The sequence below is a fragment of the Eptatretus burgeri genome, chromosome 9, assembly GCF_056783735.1.
Source record: "Eptatretus burgeri isolate ZD-2024b chromosome 9, Ebu_testis_v1, whole genome shotgun sequence".
Lineage (NCBI taxonomy): Eukaryota > Metazoa > Chordata > Myxini > Myxiniformes > Myxinidae > Eptatretus > Eptatretus burgeri.
Window position 1 is genome coordinate 26,407,596 of NC_140969.1, and position 21,580 is coordinate 26,429,175.

At 46.6% G+C, this 21,580-nt stretch overlaps 1 protein-coding gene across 7 annotated transcripts in view; it reads left to right on the top strand.

Annotated features, from left to right (window-relative positions):
* Window positions 1-5,549: 5,549 nt before the first annotated feature.
* The window catches only part of LOC147019757 (C4b-binding protein alpha chain-like), a 73,037-nt gene continuing 57,006 nt past the window's right edge, over window positions 5,550-21,580 (top strand). For 2 of the 7 annotated variants that reach the window (XM_085894435.1, XM_085894436.1), the window contains exons 1-6: window positions 5,553-5,684; window positions 7,878-7,921; window positions 15,661-15,752; window positions 16,529-16,738; window positions 19,807-19,906; window positions 20,403-20,488. In XM_085894435.1, coding sequence (XP_085750561.1) covers window positions 15,674-15,752; window positions 16,529-16,738; window positions 19,807-19,906; window positions 20,403-20,488 — 475 coding nt within the window. In that variant the 5' untranslated portion in view covers window positions 5,553-5,684; window positions 7,878-7,921; window positions 15,661-15,673. Of the gene's footprint in view, window positions 5,685-7,877; window positions 7,922-8,038; window positions 8,072-15,660; window positions 15,753-16,528; window positions 16,739-19,806; window positions 19,907-20,402; window positions 20,489-21,580 lie in introns of those variants that run through there. The other 5 variants (XM_085894437.1, XM_085894432.1, XM_085894438.1 and 2 more) reach the window with 5 other exon arrangements.

The following is a 21,580-nucleotide window of genomic DNA, read 5'->3' on the forward strand; positions in this document are numbered from 1 at the left end:
GCTGGTGGACCACCTGTGCTGCATGAGAAAGATGGACTGCATCACTGTCGCTGTCCAGCTTGTAGGCTTTGACAAGAGCAGAACCAAAATCTTAATTGAATTCCAGCAGGACATCTCTCCCCTTGTTGTTGGGCCCTCATGTCTGGAAACTGTGCCAGGAGTTGATCTTTCAGTCGTGTTGTGTGAACTCTGCCATCGAGTTTGACTCCAAACTGCTCCTATCTAAACATGTCGAGGTGAGCAAGATAAATCTGTTTGAAGATGGGTGCTGTCTTCTCATCCAGACATGTTTCCTTGATGTGGAGAACCAATTTGGTGAAGACAGTAGTGGATACTTCCCTATCGCGGTCAGTGAAAGTGGATTTGGTAGCCTTAGTCTTCCTGGCTCGATTGTATAAGTCTGCCAAGCATGTGGCATGGTACTTGGCTTCCAGAGCCACCATGCCGCCCAGACTGAGTCTGGCCAGTAGATCTGTGTCTTCTGGAAGGTGTGCGTCGGCACACCTTCTTGAAGACAGCACCCTCCCCCCCTCCCCCCCACTCTCATCACCCCCTATCCCTATCCATTTATTCATTCTCCCTCTTCAGTTCTTACCACTTTACTCCTCGTTACCCGCATCCGTGAAGCAATTGGCTAATTTTGTGTGTCTATAAATATAGTCATGCATACGTGTGTGTGTGCATTTGTTATTCCTTTTTCTCTGGAACTGCTTGTCAGATTGACACGAAATTTTCACTACAGGTGTGACAACTCATGTAGAATGTTTAAATGATAATTGTCACATCATAGGTCACATAGTTTGGCAACCATATATTACAAAAAAAAAACTTCAAAATCTTCTTCTCTGAAACGGCTGAACAGATCGAGGAGAAACATTACAGGTATGACCGCCTATCCATGAGGAACAAAATGGTGGTTCCCCACCTATGATGTTATAGGTCATACAGTTTGGCAGCCACATTGGATTTACCCTAAAACTTTTTTTTAAATCTCCTGCAGAATGGCTGGATAGTTTAAGGGGGAACTTCACGCACATTTCCCTAAGCCTTGGGGATACAAGGGTGTTCATTAATAATTGAGAGGTCAGATAGTTTGGCAGCCATATTGGATTGAAGGAAAAAAATTTCTCTTTTGAACCACTGCATCAATCGACGTGAAACTTCAAAATTATTAGATCTTCGTGAAAGAGGTTAGTTTTACTCTACTGATGCTTTTGTCGCCGGGACAGCAACCCCCCTCAGCATGAGAGGAACCGCGGCTTCAGAGACTTCGTGCGTGCATGTGGTTGAGCAACCAGCGGCATGAAGCTACCTTCTGAGGGATTATGGCTGAATGCCTCCAAATCAGAATTGCTCCTTGGACACATGATGCTGGTGCCCTTGGGGCTTTGTCAGGACAGCTTACAATTTTTGAGCCAGTGGCCCCTCCAAATGTCGTAGGGTGGCTTCTGGCACTGTCCTTCACACAGCATTGGTTTTGTGGGTTGCCAGATGAATGTTGCAGCACGACCCTCTTTGAGCACCGCTTTCACAGCACGATGGTTTTTTTTTTGGGGGGGGGGGGTTTGTATACCTTGTCGAGGCTCGTACAAGAGCTAACACACAATGCACAGCAAGGGGGCATGAGACAAGAGGGGCGGGAGTGGGAAGGACAAAACAGTGGGGAACAGAGACATTAGGAGATCTGTGGAAGGGAGAGGGATGGGGCAGGGAACATGGGGAATACAAGACTGACATTACAGGGACTTTCAGGAAGGAAAGCAGGGAATTTGAAGGAGGTGGGCTTGGGTGGATTATCGGGGAAGAAAAGATCGAGGATTTGGATCAGGGATGATAGGTGGTTGTGAACAGCTGTTTTGAAGGCATCGAGGGAAGAATGGGATTGAATACTGAGGGAGTTTATTCCAAAGGTGGGAAAAAAGAGGAATGAAAGAGTGAAGGTGAGCAGCGATTCGTGATTTTGGTACATTTACCAGAAGGGGGTTGTTGGCGGACCTTGAGTACCCTGCGGAAATGTGTTCGGGACAAATTGCAGAGAGAGCAGGGGGGGCGAGGCTGGAGAGGAGACAGTCGAAGACAGAAAGACCACCGACCAGCTTGCGGTGAGAGGCCCAAAGACTCAGCCTCATTGCTGGAGATGCCAATGATCCGAAATGCCTTGGTTTCCACAGCGTGAAGCCGAGAAAGGTGGGAGGCAGGAGCACCAGCCCAGAGGGGAGAACAGTACTCCATCAGACTGCAGACGAAAGCTTTGTAAGTCGTCAGGATCTTAGGTCGGCCGAGGAAGGACTTTGCACAACGGAGGATTCCCAGTCGGCGATTGGCTTTGAAGGCGAGGTTTGAAATGTGGCTTTCCCAAGAAAGGTCATGGCAGAGAGTGAGACCCAAAAGCTTGAAAGAAAGGACTTCTTCCAGAGGATTGTTGAGAAAGTGGATGGGGGGGGGGGTTCTAAACGGTCCTTTTGGACAGACATAGTGAGATCTTGTCTCAGGATATGGCTCTGATTTCATGTCTGGCATTGCGGACCACTGTCCATTGTTGGAAGAGCAGAAGGAGAATATCCAGGGTAGAGTGACCTGGTCTAAAACCAAATTGATGATCGGAAGTCAGGCCATTGGAGAAGAGGAAGGATTTAATGTCCGAAGCGATGATTGATTCCATAACTTTGCTGATGATTTGGTAGAAGGCTGATTGGTCTGTAGATGCAGGGATCTGTTTTTGAACCTTTTTTATGCAGGGCAATAATGTTTGCTGATATACAAGCAGATGGCAGATGACCTTCAGCAAATGAGAGGGTGAAGAGAACAGAGAGAGGGTGAGCAAGAGCAGAAGAGCAGGTTTTTAGGGCACATGGGCTGATGCCGTCTGGACCGGTTCCAGAATCTGGGTCGAGGTTTGACAGCAAGCTCTCCACCTTGTCAGGAGAAAAGGACACAGAGTCCGGGGACAGTTGGGTGTGACTGGGTAAGGTGGGTAGATCGATCAGATCGATCAGTTTTGGTGGCACCCCACGAAGACCAAGAATCCTCCACAGGGCATCCCAATTCACTGCATCAAATGCTTTACAGAGATTAACATAGGCTGCAAGCAGCCCCTGCCGAAACTCTCGGCTGTGTTCGGTGAGGACCTGAAGAGCAAGGATACGGTCAATCGTTGACCTCTTTGGTATAAAGCCTGATTGCACTGGACGCTGGTGCTCAAGCAGATGGTAGCGAACCTATCAAGAATTATCCGAGCAAAGACCTTGCCTGACATTGAGAGCAACTACCCTCGGTAGTTGTTGCAATCTTGGCGATCACCCTACCCTTTCCAGAGAGGGACAACAAGGCCTTCTCTTCCAGTCAGTTGGAATGATGCCTGTGTTCCAGGCAGAGCACAGAACTGCATGTAACGACACGAGTGCAGCATTTCCACCAGCCTTGAGCAGTTCAGCATGGATGCCACAGATTCCTGGAGCTTTACCTCATTTCAACCGGTTAACCACAGCGTGTGTTTCCACAAGCGAAGGTGGACCACAGTTGATTGGAGTGTCAGAAACAGTGATTGCATCACCCCTGACATCCAACTCGACAGCTGGTGGATCAGCCTGGTACACCCGCTCAAAGTAACCGGCCCAGCGGGCCTTCACTTCGGACTCCTCTGTCAAGAGCCCACCACCCTCCGTTCTAACTGCAGTACACCGAGGGATGGGCTTGGATGAACACAATGCGCGAATTCCCCTGTAAGCAGGATGAGAATCACTTCACTACAGGTGATCCTTTACCCCCTCACAGATTCCTCGCACATAGGCCTCCTTGTCCACCCTAAGTGCACGTATAGTTTTACGCCTCAGCTCCCTGAACAGCTCAGCTCTGCCATTTCGCCTGGCCCTGCGGCTCTGGTCACTGGTATTCAGATTCCCTTGAGAGACAAAATTCTTCTCACCCTACTGTGAGTTCCAAGACATCCAGCGGCAACATCAAGGACGGTGGGCTTGAAGGCACTCCACAACTCTTCAGGATCTCCCAAAGCACCCAGACCCCCCAAATCTCCACTCAGCTTGTTCGCAAACTCCTCAGCTACCCTCTCATCCTTGAGATTGCCAACATCCAGCCTAGGCTGGGATGGTACCATTCTCCAGGATTTAAGGTGTAACTTAAGAGTTGCTACAACAAGCCGGTGGTTACTATTGAGGAACTGAGCACTCCGGTAGACCCTGCAGTTCTGGATCATCCTTCAGTGGCCATCAACGAGCACGTGGTTAATCTCCTATGCCCCAATCCCGTCATCCGGTGAGCTGCCATGCCAAGGGAAGTTGCACAGGAGGTACTCCCACGGAGTGGGTTTTGCACTGCACCCCGTGAACAAAACACAGTCTGTATAAATCCAGTACCAACAACAGACAGTGCCACTGCTGCAGGAGATGTCCACATTTCGGATCTATGACCAACATATCATTTTTAACCAGTGAAGCCGCTTCAATATTTTACGATTTGCATCCGTCCGTCTGTTTCAAAATGAAAAAGGACCTTTCTAACACGCGGTGTTTCTGTGAAAAAAACGGACCCTTTTGACCCTTTAGTCCACTGAGACCTCTTCGACCTTTGAAAACCCTTTAAGACCCCTAAAGACCCAGACTAGCCAAAATACCCTGAAGACCCAAAAGTCCGGGAAGACACAAAAGAACCGAAAGACCCAGATGACCCAAAATACTCTGAGGACCCAAAATTCCCTGAGGACCCAGAAGACCCAGAAGACCCAAACATATAATCTCTGCCCTGACCCAAGCACATCTGGCCTTGGTGAAAGGCAAACAGCTGCTCAAGCAGTACTGCAGGGAGGTATGCAACGAGGCCTTGAAGACCAATGAAAATTTGGTCGAATGGACCAATTGGTCCACGAGTAAGTTGAGATGGTTCTAAAGTTCAAGGGTGGTTCGAAACAGTAATTCTAAATGGTTTCTGATGGGTTCTGAAGGGTAATCCTAATGGGTTCTCAAGGGTATTTCTAAAGAGGTCTAAATATAGTTCCAAAGGGTTCGAAAAGGTTCTTTTAAAGGGTAATTATAATGTGTTCCAAAGATTAGTTCTAAAGAGTAATTCTGATGGGTCTAGTTCATTTATAGGCTTTTCCTTTTTCATATTAAAAATGGGACCACACATCCTGAAGCTCATCTGGATCAGGAGAAACAGTTACTCAAACCCCCCCCGGCCTCCAACGTGGAGTGCTAACCAAGATGGCGTTCGGTAGCTCCACCGCGCTCTGTGTTGTATTTTCATATCAGTGATGAACTGGTCAGGTGTACCGGAAACACTGTGCCGATTGAGCCAAAAGCACCTTCGACTTCACAAATCGTTTTAATAAAATTTTTATTAAAAAAAGAACGGGTTAAAACATATAAAGTCCCCTCACTTGGTTTCTTCAGCCGAAGTGTTTCGGTGCTGGCTGCGTGCAGTATCTAGATTCTCGCGGTTCTGAAAACGCCAGTGAAACCATAATAATAACAATTATAATTATAATAATCATATTAATGACGAAGGAGAACAAATGTCGAAATAAAGATTGAATTATTGTTTGGTTCGCACTCATTCATCATGAGTCAATGATTGTCATTCGTTGTGGGTGTGTTCACAAAGTGATTGTGTAAAAGCGGATGTTTCCTCATTTTTGTAAAACTTCTCGAGATATTTGCAACGGGGAGAAGGTAACAGTATGGAATGTATGATTGTGATGTAGTGTGGCCTGGTGTGTGAATGTGTGGCCTGGTGTGTGAATGTGATGTAGTGTGACCTGGTGTGTGAATGTGTGGCGTAGTGTGGACTGGTGTGTGAATGACGCATTGTGGCCTGGTGTGTGATTGTGTAGCGTAGTGTGGACTGGTGTGTGAATGACGCATTGTGGCCTGGTGTGTGATTGTGTAGCGTAGTGTGGCCTGGTGTGTGATTGTGTAGCGTAGTGTGGCCTGGTGTGTGATTGTGTAGCGTAGTGTGGCCTGGTGTGTGATTGTGTAGCGTAGTGTGGCCTGGTGTGTGATTGTGTAGCGTAGTGTGGCCTGGTGTGTGATTGTGTAGCGGAGTGTGGCCGGGTGTGTGAGTGGGTCGCGTAGTGTGGCCTGGTGTGTGATTGTGTAGCGTAGGGTGGCCTGGTGTGCGATTGTGCAGCGTAGTGTGGCCTGGTGTGTGATTGTGTAGCGTAGTGTGGCCTGGTGTGTGATTGTGTAGCGTAGTGTGGCCTGGTGTGTGATTGTGTAGCGTAGTGTGGCCTGGTGTGTGATTGTGTAGCGTAGTGTGGCCTGGTGTGTGATTGTGTAGCGTAGTGTGGCCTGGTGTGTGATCCGGTGTGATTGGTTCGGTGTGTCTGTGTGTGATCCGGTGTGATTGGTTCGGTGTGTCTGTGTGTGATCCGGTGTGATTGGTTCGGTGTGTCTGTGTGTGATCCGGTGTGATTGGCTCGGTGTGTCTGTGTGTGATCCGGTGTGATTGGCTCGGTGTGTCTCTGTGTGATCCGGTGTGATTGGCTCGGTGTGTCTCTGTGTGATCCGGTTTGATTGGCTCGGTGTGATCCGGTGTGATTGGCTCGGTGTGTCTGTGTGTGATCCGGTTTGATTGGCTCGGTGTGTCTGTGTGTGATCCGGTTTGATTGGCTCGGTGTGTCTGTGTGTGATCCGGTGTGATTGGCTCGGTGTGTCTGTGTGTGATCCGGTTTGATTGGCTCGGTGTGTCTGTGTTTGATTCGGTGTGTCTGTGTGTGATCCGGTTTGATTGTGTGTGTGTGTGTGTGTGTGTGTGTGTGTGTGTGTGTGTGTGTGTGTGTGACCCAGTGTGATGTGTCTGTGATATATAGCATCAAGCCAGTATTGTGTGTGTCTGTGTGTGATCCGGTTTGATTGTGTGTGTGTGTGTGTGTGTGTGTGTGTGTGTGCGTGTGTGTGTGTGTGTGTGTGTGTGTGTGTGTGTGTGTGTGTGTGTGTGTGTGTGACCCAGTGTGATGTGTCTGTGATATATAGCATCAAGCCAGTATTGTGTGTGTCTGTGTGTGATCCGGTGTGATTGGCTCGGTGTGTCTGTGTTTGATTCGGTGTGTCTGTGTGTGATCCGGTTTGATTGGCTCGGTGTGTGTGTGTGTGTGTGTGTGTGTGTGTGTGTGTGTGTGTGTGTGTGTGTGTGTGTGTGTGTGTGTGTGTGTGTGATGTGTCTGTGATATATCGCTTCAAGCCAGGATTGTGTGTGTGTGTGTGTGTGTGTGTGTGTGTGTGTGTGTGTGTGTGTGTGTGTGTGTGTGTGTGTGTGTGTGTGTCTGTGTGTGACCCGGTGTGATGTGTCTGTGATATATAGCATCAAGCCAGTATTGTGTGTGATCCGGTTTGAGTGTGTGTGTGGGTGTGTGTGTGTGTGTGTGTGTGTGTGTGTGTGTGTGTGTGTGTGTGTGTGTGCCAGTATGTGTGTGTGATCCGTGTTTGATTGTGTGTGTGTGTGTGTGTGTGTGTGTGTGTGTGTGTGTGTGTGTGTGAGAGAGAGAGAGAGAGACCCGGTGTGACGTGTCTGTGATGTATAGCATCAAGCCGGGATGGTGTATTGGAGTGTGTGGGATTGCACTCATGAACAGTGTGGTCTGTGGCCACACTGGGTATCTCGGGTGTCCATGTTTGTTGTTTTTTGTAGAAATTGATGAAAAAGTATTTTTTTTTTAATCTCTCAGCTTGATGTGTGAAGGAATCTCTTGAGTTTGTCCATCACTCGTTTATTGTAACAAAGTTGTAATATTTCGATATTTAATTCAAGGCTTTGTTATAGATCTTCTGTCCAATGAATGGATGATTCATGGTGAGGGAAATGATTGCGTGTTCAAGGCGTGGTCCTTACCCTTGTTTAAACATTTCATCACAATGTTTCCCCAGGTCGGAGGAAATCTTCACTCACCTGCTCGCTGAGTGCCCCGAGAGTGAGTGGAGCTGCATTCTCATCATGTTGTTCAGCCTTGTATTGAGTGACTCAAACTTGTGTCTGTGTTGGGGACGCAATTGAGGAAGGTTTTCGTGTCGTCGTCCCTGCATTTTGTAACTTCCTGCTGTTGCAGCATTTTCAGTTTTAGGTTTGGTTTTTCTCTGAGCTGCATTTTTGTTTTATTATTTTTTTCCTCCTCCCCCCCGAATAAATGTTTATACCTTCGTCAGCGAAGGTAAAGGAGGTTATGTTTTCACCCCTTTCTGTCTGTTTGTGTACAAGATATCTCACAAAGTTGTGGACGGATTTGGATGAAATTTTGTGGACTGGTTGGGTGTGTGACGAGGACGAACTGATTAGATTTTGGTGAAGTTCCGGATCCAGATCCGACGATTACAATTTTTTTTTTAAGTGATTCTTCACCATTGAGAGAAGGTGCCAGAAACGATATATAGCACGAAATCTCAAAAAGTTGTGGATGGATTCGGACAAAACTTGCTGGACATGTTTGGTGTGTGACGAGGAAGAATTGATTCGATTTTGGTGACTATCCGAATCTGGATCTGATAATTTTTTTTGAAGTTATTCTTCACCATTGAGAGATCAGACGAAACCGATCGAAGGCAGGATATCTCAAGTTGGGGACGGATTCGGACGAAACTTGGTGGACAGGTTGGTTGTGTCACAAGGAAGAATTGTTTCGATTTTGGTGAAGATCCGAATCCGGATCCAACTACTAGATTTTTTTTTACCACAGTAGACACAGTAATTACCGCGAAGGGAAGAACTCTGGTTCCTCCAAACTCGTGGCCCTGTTGGCCGACATGCCGTGGATAACTCCATGGCCCGGTGGGTTGTCAAGCAACCACAAACATCAATTAACTTTGTCAACTCCAATCGGGATACTCGTCTGATACCGTTTACTGAGGAGCAGACTCGATTAAGCGAGGTTCGTGCCCTCAGCACACACTTCGACTCCGATACAGTTAGTGCACGCTGGTTAATGAGAGCCAATTACATGGTGTAAATCTCCTATCTAACAATAATGCTGACTATGCTGGACCAATAGAGGAAAGTACACTACAATCAGGTTGAACTGAACAATTGACGTATATTTATTTTTATATGGAAGCGCATGTGGCACAGGAAAGACAAGGGGTTTGTACAGCAGGGACAAAGTATTCTTGTAGTGTGGCAAAAGACGTAGAGTGACAGATTCATGCAGTGAAGAGACAAAGAACAGAACTATCCTGAGCTATTTATCTTGCACAGTCTTGCTTAGATTAACATGACAGGGGTGTCATCACACTTGCTCCGCGGAAGGGTAGATGAGCAGGAGAGCTAAGAAAAGATGAGACGTTGGCGACTTCTGGTTTACCCGGCATGTACATGCGGGCACATGTTCTCCAAAGTGCAGGGAAGGTAATGGTGTGGGGGTAATGAAGAGCAAGGGAGATGTCTGAGTGTGTGAAGAACAGCTGTAAATGAGGTGTGTTGGCTGGTGTTTTGAGTGAGAAAGACAGGGTGCGAGTCAGTGGTCCCTCGAAAAAGAATGGTTGTTCAGGTTGTGCCCTCACTGATGGCTCTTGTGCGTCCACAGTAGATTAGTCGGTGTGGTTGTTTGGTAATACTCTACACAGTAGAGTATTGGAATTGCCTATCGTGTGTGGTTGTTTATGTCGCAGCTCGCCCAATACTGTGCCCAGACTGCTCGCTAAGGCCTAGGTCACATTTGCCACGGCGGCCGCAGTATTTCCACGGTCACACAATGTAGCGGTCACATGTTTTTATTTTTCGGGGAGCCGCACGGCGTATTTATAAATTGTGGAGACCGAAAACGTGGGGTTGCCGTACGGTCTTTGAGTTGATGTCGCACGGTGACCTTAGGGCGTTCCTGCGGCGGCCATAGAATTTTCAAGGCAGACGCAAGGCGACGACAGGGGGACCGCAGGGGGGCCCTAAGGCGAATGTGTGGCCAGACGGACGGTAACGAATGGGTTAATATATTTTTTTTTTTACCAGTTTTTTTTTTCGGCTTGTCGAATTGCTACGGCGAACGTAGAAATGAAGAAAGTTATAACTCCGCGTTATAATTCCACGGTGACCTTACGGCCTGTAAAATATAGCCATACGGCGTAGGGCCACCCTGAGGCCACCTCAGAAACTCTGCGGCCGCCGCACCTTCCTGTCAATTCAGAGGGCGTACGGCCGCCGTATCCTCGCCGTAGAGCAAATGTGACTTAGGTCTTAGAAATTGTGGAGACCGAAAACGTGGGGTTGCCGTACGGTGTTTGATTTGATGTCGCACGGTGACCTTAAGGGGGCCCTGCGGCGGCCATAGAATTTTCAAGGCAGACGCAAGGCAGCCTCAAGGTGCCCGCAAGGTGACCGGAGGGGGCCCTAAGGCGAACGTGCGGCCAGACGGACGGTAACGAATGGGTTCATTTTTTTTTGTTTTTTTACCAGTTTTTTTTTCGGCTTGTCGAATTGCTACGGCGAACGTAGAAATGAAAAAAGTTATAACTCCGCATTATAATTCCACGGCGACCTTACGACCTGTAAAATATAGCCATACGGCGTAGGGCCACCCTGAGGCCACCGCAGAAACTCTGCGGCCACCGCACGTTTCTGTCAATTCAGAGGGCGTACGGCCGCCGTATCCTCGCCATAGAGCAAATGTGACTAAGGCCTGACTCGGCGTTCCGTTCCATTCTGTTCCGTTCAGCAGTAAGCACCCACGAACCTTGCAGTAACCACTCCGTCCATCAGCAACCACCACACAAGCTCTTTAGCAACTACTTCACGTGCTTTCGCTCGAGTAACCAGCGTCTATATTTAAGGGCTGCAGGAGGGGGTGGAGTTTGTAGGGGGGGGGCCCAAGGGTAAATCTCAGCTTCTTGTGCAGGTGGTTCCTGGGAGTACAGGTCATGTGCCGCGCTCTTTCTTGGAGCTCTCATACCGATTGGTCCAGATGTGCTCTGTGGTGAGGTCACCCTCTCTGCGAGTCCACTTGTCTTCTGACCGTGCCATGCATATCAGCTACCGACTTAACATGAATCTAGCATGCAGCGGTCTCCATTTGTTGCTTGAAGGGTGCGGATGGTTTGCTGGTTGGCAGGGTGGTCCTGCTTATCGAGGAATGTGAAGGAACAGTAAGTGCCTACTTGTGCCTTGGTGTAAAGGCTCCGTTTGTGATTGTGCAGGGCTTGAGTTAGAGCGTTAACCACAGGTGTCCATGGGTGAGGTGAGATGATGGTCCCGAGGTGCAGGAAGGCAGTTGGTCATGGTGAGACAAATGAGGTTGGTGTGGTTGTGGAGTTGAAGTGTCGTTGTTGGATGATGGTGATGTGCATTCGGGAGTTGAGGCGTAAAACTGTACGTGTGTTAAGGGTGGACAAGGAGACCTATGTGCGAGAAATCTGAGGGGGTAGAGCATCACCTGTGGTCAAGTAATTCTCGTCCTGCTTACAGGGGAATTCGCGCATTGCATTCATCCAAGCCCATCCTTCGGTGTACTGCAGTTGGAGCAGAGGGTTGGGGGCTCTTGACAGAGTCCAAAGTAAAGGCCTGCTTTGCCGGTTACTTTGAGCGGTTGTACCAGGTTGATCCACCAGCTGTCGAGTTGGACGTCAGGTGTGTTACAATCACTGTTGCTGACACTCCAATCAACTGTGGTCCACCTTCATTTGTGGAAACGCAGGCTTCGGTGAACCGGTTGAAATGGGGTAAACCTCCAGGGATCTGTGGCATCGGTGCTGAACTTCTCAAGGCTGATGGAAATGCTGCACTCGTTTCTTTGCATGCAATTCTGTGCTCTGCCTGGAACACAATCATCCCAACTGACTGGAAGAGGGGCCTTGTTGTCCCTCTCTGGAAAGGGAAGGGTGATCGCCAAGACTGCAAAAACTACCAAGGGGTGACGCTGCTCTCAGTGCCGGGCAAGGTCTTTGCTCGGATAATTCTTGAGAGCGTTTGACACCATCTGCTTGAGCAGTAGCATCCAGAGCAGTCAGGCTTTGCACCAAAGAGGTCAACGATTGACCGTATCCTTGCTCTTCAGGTCCTCACCGAACAGACGAGAGTTTTGGTAGGGGCAGCTTGCAGCCTATGTTGATCTCTGTAAAGCGATTCAGGGAATTGGGATGCCCTCTGGAGGATTCTTGGTCTTCGTGGGGTTCCACCAAAACTGATCGATCTGATGTCTGCACTCTACTCTGGTACTGAGAGTGCTGTGAGATGTGGTGGTACCATCTCTGACTTATTTCCAGTTGTTACTGGAGTTCGACAGGGGTGTGTACTGGCCCCCACACTTTTCAGCACTTGTACGGACTGGATTCTTGGGAGGGTGTTTGAGAGATCAAGCTGTGATGAATCATTTGGGAATGTCAAGATCTCTGACCTTGATTTCGCAGATGATGCAGTCATCTTTGCGGAGACTTTAGATATCCTTTTGGGGGCCCTCGAGCGGCTGAATGAGATGTCTGAGCCACTGGGATTACGGGTTTTCTCCAGGTCAAAACCAAGATCCAGGGTTTCAATGACATCTTTGATGCTGCTGTCCTGTCTGTGCCTATTTGTGGTGAGGATGTTGAGGTCGTGGAGAGATTCACTTACCTTGGCAGTGATGTTCATGTCTCTGCCAGCTGTGAGTCAGAGGTCATCAGACGTCTGGGTCGGGCCTGGGGAGTCATGGATTCACTGGATCGGGGTGTGGCGCTTGCCGGTACCTGTGCGGGAGGACGAAAGTCCGAGTCTTCAGGTCCTTGGTGCTTTCAGTCTTGCTCTATGGATGTGAGACTTGGACTCTGACCAGGGATCTGAGACAGAGATTTAATTCCTTTGGTACCAGGTCTCTTCGGAGAATCCTTGGCTATCCCTGGTCGGACTTTGTGTCCAACGATCGGTTACTGAAAGAGACTCAAATGAGATTTGTTACTTGAATATTCCATGAGCGTCAGCTGCACCTGTCTGGACATGTGGCTTGTTTTCCTGCTCACTAGATTCTTTCAGCGAGGGAGCCTCATGAGTGGAGGAAGCCAATGGGCCGACCACGTGCCTCGTGGTTGCAGCAGGTTGATCGGCATCTCGTGGGGATGGGCCAGGCATCTCCCTGGAGGATTGCCAGACGGAGGCCCCTGCAGTACCGGCGGAAAGTTGACGCAGCGACGCACTGCTCTGGCGCATGCTCCCATACCTGACCTGACCTATGGTGGAGGGGCATGTACAATGTTGTTTATGATGGTGGAGGGGGTTGTGGGTTGTGGTTGGTGGTTGGTGTTGCCACTCTTGGTAAGGATAAAGAAAGACAAAGACAAAGAAGGCAAGGATGAGGAAGAAGACAAAGACTGGCTGGTGCCATTCACCTCATCATGAAACTAAGAAAAGCCTCTTCACATGACCACTGTGAAAGGCAGAAAAATAAATTTTCCTACCCCCAAAGTTAGTTCCCTTACAAAGTTTATATTCCTGTTTTTACCCCTGGCTCATTGTGGGGGACCTGGGTTCTAATCTCGTATATAATTTGTGTTTGTGCATTCTCTTCTGGTGTCCTTGTAATTCATACGGAAGTTCTTTGATGTCTCTTAATGTCCTTGTGCTGCAGATGTTGTATATTGAACTCTGGCTCCATGAGCGTTGGATAATGTATAAATAAAAAAATGATTGTCAAATTTCCAACATTGATGTCGATCTACTTCCTTTTAAAAATCATTGTGGCATGTGTGGGAAATGGAAAATGTGGTTTATTTTGACACTTCTCAAATCTTGCTAAGATGTCGGGTGGAAGTGTTTTCTGTCAAAAATAGATTTTTGGTTGTTCACCACGTTTTGTTGTACATTTGAATAACTGTGCATCCTTTACTGTTTTTATTTTTTTTAATTTTTTTTTAATTAAAATGCAATGTAAGCCATTTGAGACTACTGAAAGTGACCTTGATGATGACTGCTCACCAGGGGCTGCTCGAAGCATTTGTTGATCTCGAAGCGTTCGACTCAATAAATTAGGATGCTCTCTGGAGGATACTCGGTTTTCGTCGGGTGCCCCCCAAAACCGATCAATCTGATTTATATACTCTGGTACTGAGAGTACCGAGAGTGCAATGGGGTGTGGTGGTTCCATCTCTGATTTATTTCCAGTTATTACTGGAATTTGTCAAAGGTGTGTACTGCCCCCCCCCCCCACACTTTACAGAACGGTTATGGACTTGATTTTGGAGAATGTCAGAGAGATCAAGCTTTGGTGTATCATTTGAGAATGAGCCTGGTGTTGCTCAGTGGTTAGGGCGGCGGCTTGGGATCCTAGGGTCCTGAGTTCAAGCCCCGTCGGCCGCTGAATTAATACACCAGGGGGTTGACTCAGCCTGTCATCCTTCCGAGGTCGGTGAAATGAGTACCAGTTCCAGTGTGTGTACTGGTAGAGGGGCACTGCATCAGCGACACAGTCGCGCTTCAAGAAATGATATCTGCCATACCACCACCATTTGAGAATGTCGAGACATCTCTAACCTCGATTTTGCAGATTATGCAGTCATCTTTGTGGGGATGCTGGATATCCTTATGAGGGCTCTCCAGGTGCTGAATGAGAAGTCTGAGCCACTAGGATTATGGGTTTCCTGGGTCAAAAGTAAGATCCAGGCTTTCAATGACATCTTGGATGCTGCTATCTTGTCTCTATCTGTTTGTGGGGTTGTTGAGGTCACAGAGAGATTCACTTACCTTGGCACTAATATTCATGTGTCCTTAAGTTGTGAACTAGAGGTCAACAGATGTCTGAGTCGTGCCGAGGGAGTCATTGATTCATGAGATCGTGGGGTGGGGTGTGGTGCTGTCGGTACCTATGCAGGAGGATGAAAGTCCAGGTCTTCAAGTCCTTGGTGCTTCCTGTCTTGCTCTGCAGATGTGAGACTTGGACTCTGACCAAGGAGCTGAGATGGAGACTAAACTCCTTTGATACCAGGTCTCCAGAAAATTATTGGCTATCGTTGGTCAGACTTTGTGTCCAACCTGCGGTTGCTCAGATATTCGGATGACATTTGTTCCCTGTATGGTCCGTGAGCGTCTGCTGCGGCTGTCTGGACATGTGACTCGTTTTTCTGGCACTGATCCTGCTCTCCAGATTCTCTCAGCGCGAGAGCCTCATGCGTGGAGGGGGAAAACAGGCTGACCATGTGTCTCATGGTCTCAGCACGTTGATCGGTTTTGCAAGGAGATGGTGATGGGCCAGGCATCGGCCTGGAGTACTGGCTGAAAGTGGGTGCAGCGACGTGCTGCTCCAGTGCATGCTGCCATACCTGACCTGAATTGAACATACGAAATTACTGGACAGCAGAGGTTTTTTTTGTTTTTCCTTGAGATATTGAGACACTTTTGTATGACAATCTTGGTCAAACCATGGCTTGTTCCCACCAATATTTCCAGTCCTATGGGGCTTGTACTGCTTACTCATTTGTGTATTTGATGTGGATTTATCCTTGAGCAAACCCAGCAGCTTTGCAAGATTCAGATGCATATCACCCACGTGATTTGTTAGTTCATGAAACTCACCTTGATCTCGTGAATCGTACTATATATTATCAAGCTTCTCTGATAAATACGCAAGTTTTTGGTATTAAAAGAATGATCCATGTGCTCCTCAGCATGTTCAGGCAGTAGGAGCTCTGGTTTTCAGATCTACTGTCATCGATATACCATGGTGATGCTTGGCATTGTTTAATCCTCCTCCTTTTCCTTCCATGTCAGATCAAGTGTTAAAATGGTACAAAGAACTTTGAGGATGCTGACCTTGATGATGGTCTGCACATCAATCCTTCAACTCTCTCCAGTTCAAGCATGTACGGTCATTTTTTTTTTTTTAATCCTTAATTAACAATCTCCATTTCGGATTACTTTGGTTTTTTTTGTTGTTGTTGTGGTCATTTTACCTTATTTTGGGCTGACAGGATGGCTTAGAGGTACGCACACTCGCCTCTCAGCTCTTTCTGGGTTCAAATCTCGGCCCTGACTATGACCTGTCATCCCGGTGTTTCACAGGCAGGGTCATTTGTCAGTGTGCAGTCCCTCAGATGCACGTTAAACTGGACGTCCTGTCTTGCAGCATTTGTAGTTGGACGTTAAAGATCCCATGGTGTCCTTCTTGAAGAGTAGGCGAGTTATCGCCGGCACCATGAACAAATTCCTGCCCTAATCAGCAGCACAGCCATGCCCTCAGCCAGTGATGCATTCAAACAAACCATACTTTGGCTTTTTTAATATTACTTCAGAAAGTCCAAAATTTACTTGCATTATGCTACTGATCCCAGATTTAAACAGACGTTTTTGCCATGTGTACCACTCTGAGTGGAAAGCAGTACAATATTATAGACCAGTGCATCACAATACAGTATTACATTAACCCAAACTTCCCTTCTTCAGCCATTTATCTTCAGATTGTAACATTTTACAAGGCTGTCTCTTATCTAACTCATGTCTAGCTTTGTAAGCTCGGTGGAAATTGGAAGAATAAACCAGCTTGTGATGAGATTATGGATGTTCGAGCGTGCGTTTATGATATAATAAGTCCAGTGATCTCAGCCAAGGTGGCAACGTTTTTCTCTGTGTGCCCATGCAGTATCATGTGGAGAACCTCCGAAAGTCTCCAATGCCATCCTGAATAGCATTCACCTGGGGAAAAAATCTTTTAATCTTGAGGATGTGGTCGTATACCAGTGCGGTCTGGGGTATCATCTAGTTGACAGGTCATCGGATATTTCAATAACGTGCAAAGAAGATAGTGCTGGAAGTACTGCCGCTTGGACACCAGTACAATTTGCGTGTACAAGTAAGAACCATTGCACTGTTTTTGTCTTTCTTTCATGTAACACTGTTGCAGATCTGGCTTGAGGGATAAATGGGTTAAGTTTATCATAGTTATTTCATAGTGCTTGTTAACATAAGTGTTATGTAATTGAGACGGTGTCCCATGAAGTGTTTTAGCGAGCCCATAGTCTTCCCACCCTAAGCCTTTTTATTTTCCCTTACACTTTGTCACATTCCTCTTGCAACTCTGGAGAATTAGTTTTTCCATTCTTCTTCTCAGAAAAGGACTGAAAATAGTCACGACTCACCAGGGACATGGCCGAGTTGGGAAATTCCATCATGTGTTAGGAGTAGAACTGACATGTGATCTGAAAATCACCAGCCGATCCGTGCGACCGAGTGATCATGGCCCAATGCCATGGGACCCCCTGGAAGCGTGCCATGGGTGGTTAAAAATTGGATGGCAGGACAATAAATAAGTACAAGGGAATGCAAGGTCAGTCTGTCTCAGGAATGGTGTGGCAGTTTTTTTTTTTTTATATATATATATATATATATATATATTTTTTTCCTCTTTGGTACAAGCCTGGTGTTGGCGCAGTGGTTTGGGCAGTAGCTTGGGACCCAAAAGGTCCTGAGTTCAAGCCTCGTTGGGACACTGAATATATATATATATATATATATATATATATATATATATATATATATATATATATATATATATATATATATATATATATATATATATATATATATATACTGCATATATGTATGTGTATATACCAAGTTGTATAACACCAGGGGGTCGACTCAGCCTGTCATCCTTCCGAGGTCGGCGAAATGAGTACCAGTGTACTGGGCCGGTGTATACCCTGGTTAAAATAGGTGTACCAGATCCCTGTGTCGTAAGTGGCGACCAGGGTTGTGTCAGGAAGGGCATCCGGTGTAAAACATGTGCCAAATCACTATGCGGATCATATGGATGATCCGCTGTGGCGACCCCTAACGGGAGCAGCCGAAAGAAGAAGAAGAAGATTTTTCCTCTTTGGTACTGCCCTCTACTATGGGATTGCTCACTGGTGTGACTGTCTTGGGAACTCCTGACACTGGCCATCTGTGGAGGCTGTGCAACCCTCACCTCCTTCCTCCCTCCCCACCCCTGGCCAGTCCTGGAGTGTTATGACATCTCTGCCTTTTGCAGTCCCATGGATTGTCTGTGGACAGGTTCCGCTTAGATGTCTGTCTAATCTGTCCTGTCACTCTCCTGCTGTCCCATATTCCCTGGAAACCCAATTGAATAAAAGACCATCAAGTTAGATAATGAAGCTGATCATTACCGTGGGTTTGAAGGCGAATTATTCTTATTAATTTGCCGTTTACTCTTCTCCCCCCCCCCCCATACCAATTTGTATTGTCATAAATACCCTGTTTGTCAATGAAAACCTGTTTTGTGACCATTGGGGAAGCGGGAACTCTGCAAGCAGATAGGAAATTGGAATAAATCTATTAGACGGGTCGGTGAATTTGGAATTGGCGTGATAAGGTACCATTATTTGAAAACTAACCATCCTTCAGTTTGCTCGGTCAATCCGGCAGGGCAGATTTGTCATGGCTGAGCATTTCCAGTGCGTACACAAACAAGGGGCGGACATGGGACCTTTTGCGCCTGGCGGGTGCCCCAATCTTGAGACTCCGTCGACCGTAGAAATACATTTTAAAATGGTTGCTTATAAAAGTTTCCTTATTTGAAACAAACTATTGTGTATGTTTTAATTGAAGCACTGAGTACATACAAAAAAGTGGTCAAAAAGATAGAAACGCCAATGTAAAGTCACTTTTTTGGGTGTTGGGCCACCAAGTGCAGCCAGTACGGCCTCTATGCACCGTGGCATAAGAGTCCACCATCGTCTGGAATTCTGCAAGAGGGATACGGCACCATTCTTCCACAAGAAAGTCCATCAATTTTCACCTGTTGGATGGAGAGGGAAAATGCTGTCTCAGGCGTCATTACAGAATATCCCACAAATACTGGATTGGGCTCTTATCTGGTGACTGAGGGGGCAATGAGATATCGATAACATCAATGTCATGCTCATCAAACCATTTGGTGACCACGCATGCTCTGTGGATGGGGGGCATTGTCATGCCAGAAGACACCCCTCCTGGCAGGAAAGAAACACTACAACATGGGGTGAAGATGATCACTCGGTATCATCATGTAGTGATTGGTATTGACCTTGCCTTCGAAGAGAAAGATTGCACCAAAACCATGCCAGGAAAATGCACCCCACAACATTACAGAACCACCAGAACCCTTCACTGTTGGAACCAAGCACTCAGGGTCGTGGGGTTCTGGAGGTTGGCGCTACATGTTCATTCCATTTGTCGAGAACATGGTGAAGGGTGATTCATCTTACCATATCACATTTCTCCACTACTCGGTAGTCCATTGCCTGTGCACTTTGCACAACTGGACTCGCAAACGTGCATTGCCAAGTGTGATGAGCGGTTTGTGCATTGCAACCTGACTCTGGTATCCTGCTCTGTGGAATTCTCGGCAGACTGTTTTTGTGAAACTAGCTGCTCATGCCCCAGGTTGGAATCTAACTTAGTCGATTGTTCTGCAGTTGCTCGCCTGCTTTGCCTTGCACTCCAAATTAATGCATGAATATCACGATGCTAGAGTATGTGCTTCCGCCCACTGTTGCCTTTTGCTGATTATGCCTTTCCCTTGAAGTTTCATGTGACATCATGTTAGACACTGTTACATGTTCAACATCAGCAAGTTTAGCTGTCTGTCACTGAAGCTCCTGCCAAATGCACCCCAACAATCACCCCTCTTTCAGTCACTGTCTCCTCTTGCAGCTGTGCTAGCCATAATTATAGGCAACCAGACTTGTGCAGCATTTTAATACATGACCCTAAGCATGCTAAGATGTTATTTGCTTAATTAACACATGGGCCCTCATTTAGTGTTCCTCATTTATCAGGTGTTTCCTTTTTTAAAAAAATTTTTGGTCCACCCCCTGTCTGATTTTAATTTTATTTTTTAAGGACCAAACCAAATAATGTTTGTGTTTTTCCCTGCAGTGAAAATGTGCAATCCACCACAATCTATCCTTAATGGAGATTATCAACCAAATGATAATTTTCCTTATGGCTCTACAGTCACTTATTCATGTGACAAAGGGTAAGTTTTCTCTTTTGATGGTGATTATTTTTCATTCACTCTTCACTGTGTTTTTCTAATCCATTGGAGCTTATAACTATGCTGAGGTTCCACCTTTGTTGTTCAGATGTAGCAGAGTCATGGGCATGTCAACAGTCTAATCATTCAATGAATACAAAAATCGAACTTGTTTTTGCATTTTGTTGCCAAGCTCCCTAATCTTTAAGAAGTCCCGTCCTCATGTGGTACACCGAGTCACCCAAAGGCACATGGTGTGTATGGCACAATGAGATGCTTATGTCCAATGAAATGGCTCTGGGTGGGTAACTTTTATTATGTCCATTGTGTTCTGTATCTTGTTTAATGGCAGCCATTATTACCATGTTCTTGTGTGGGTGGCTGGGGGAACTTTTTGGCCCAAGTAATTTTGGTTCTGCATGATGTACCCAAATAAACATCTGAGCTCCATAAACCATTGAAATATTTCACACTTGATTGTTTGATTCGTGTCGTGCAGTTACAGTTTGGTGCAGTCTACAGCGAAGGCTACGCTGACTTGCATGGATGATGGTCGGTGGAACAAGAATGCCCCGGACTGTGAACGTAAAGATTTGCAAGATATTTCCAAGCATTGTTTTGAGTTTGTGTGTTCTTCCATTATGTGCAAGTTAAACTTGCACAGAACAATATGTTTGAGTCGTCCTACTGCAACTTCTGGTTTATTTAATGTCACCAACCGTGTGGTACTCAGATGCAAGTATTATAATTAGAATTGTTATAAGGGGTTTAGACACACTGTCTGTTTTTCTTTCTATTTGGGCATGAACAACATCCATATAATCTTTGATTGGGCTGACAGGATGGCGTAGCGGTACGCATACTCACCTCCAAGCGGTGTTGCCTGGGTTTGAATCCCGACCCAGCTATAAACTGTCATTCCGGTGTTTTACAGGCAGTGATTCATCAATGTGTGTGCCGTCCCTCGGATGGACGTTAAACGGGAATCCCGTCTGTCTGCCAGCATTCATTGGTGGATGTTAAAGATCCAATGGTGTCCTTTGCAGAGAGTAGACGAGCTATCACCGACATTATGAACAAATTCCAAATTCCTACCCAAACCAGCAGTGGGAATCTCATCAGCGGCACAGCCGTGCCCTCAGCCAATGATGCCACCCCACAGCCTTGTGCTGCATACGAATGAAGAAGAAGATGACCTTTGCTATTAATGATGTCAGACATGCCACAAGCCTCCTGTGCATTTCCATCACCATTCTATACATGGCCATCGATACCCGTTATTGAATGCGTATTTTACGTGCTTTGCTCATTGTTGCTTATCGTATCTTTCTACTGACTATGATTGCTTTAGATATGCCAATCATATTGGGGGTAGGGGACTGCACGTATGTTTTAGGCCTCTGATTATTTGCATTTTTCTGTGTTCATTCAGAGGTTTTTCAGCATAAACTACTGAACAGATGGTGGATCGAACATTTTTATGTGTATGTGCTAAGTTTAAGTCGTGTTTTTATTTTATTTTAAGCTTATCATTTTGGGTGGCAGTACATTTTGTTTGGATGGGTCACTTGGGGAAAGTGACTAAGTTAGGAATGGACTTTGAGGCTGTATCTCCTAGAAATAGAATTTGATCCCCTTTTTGGCCTTTGATATTTTGCTTTGAGATTGACAATTTTT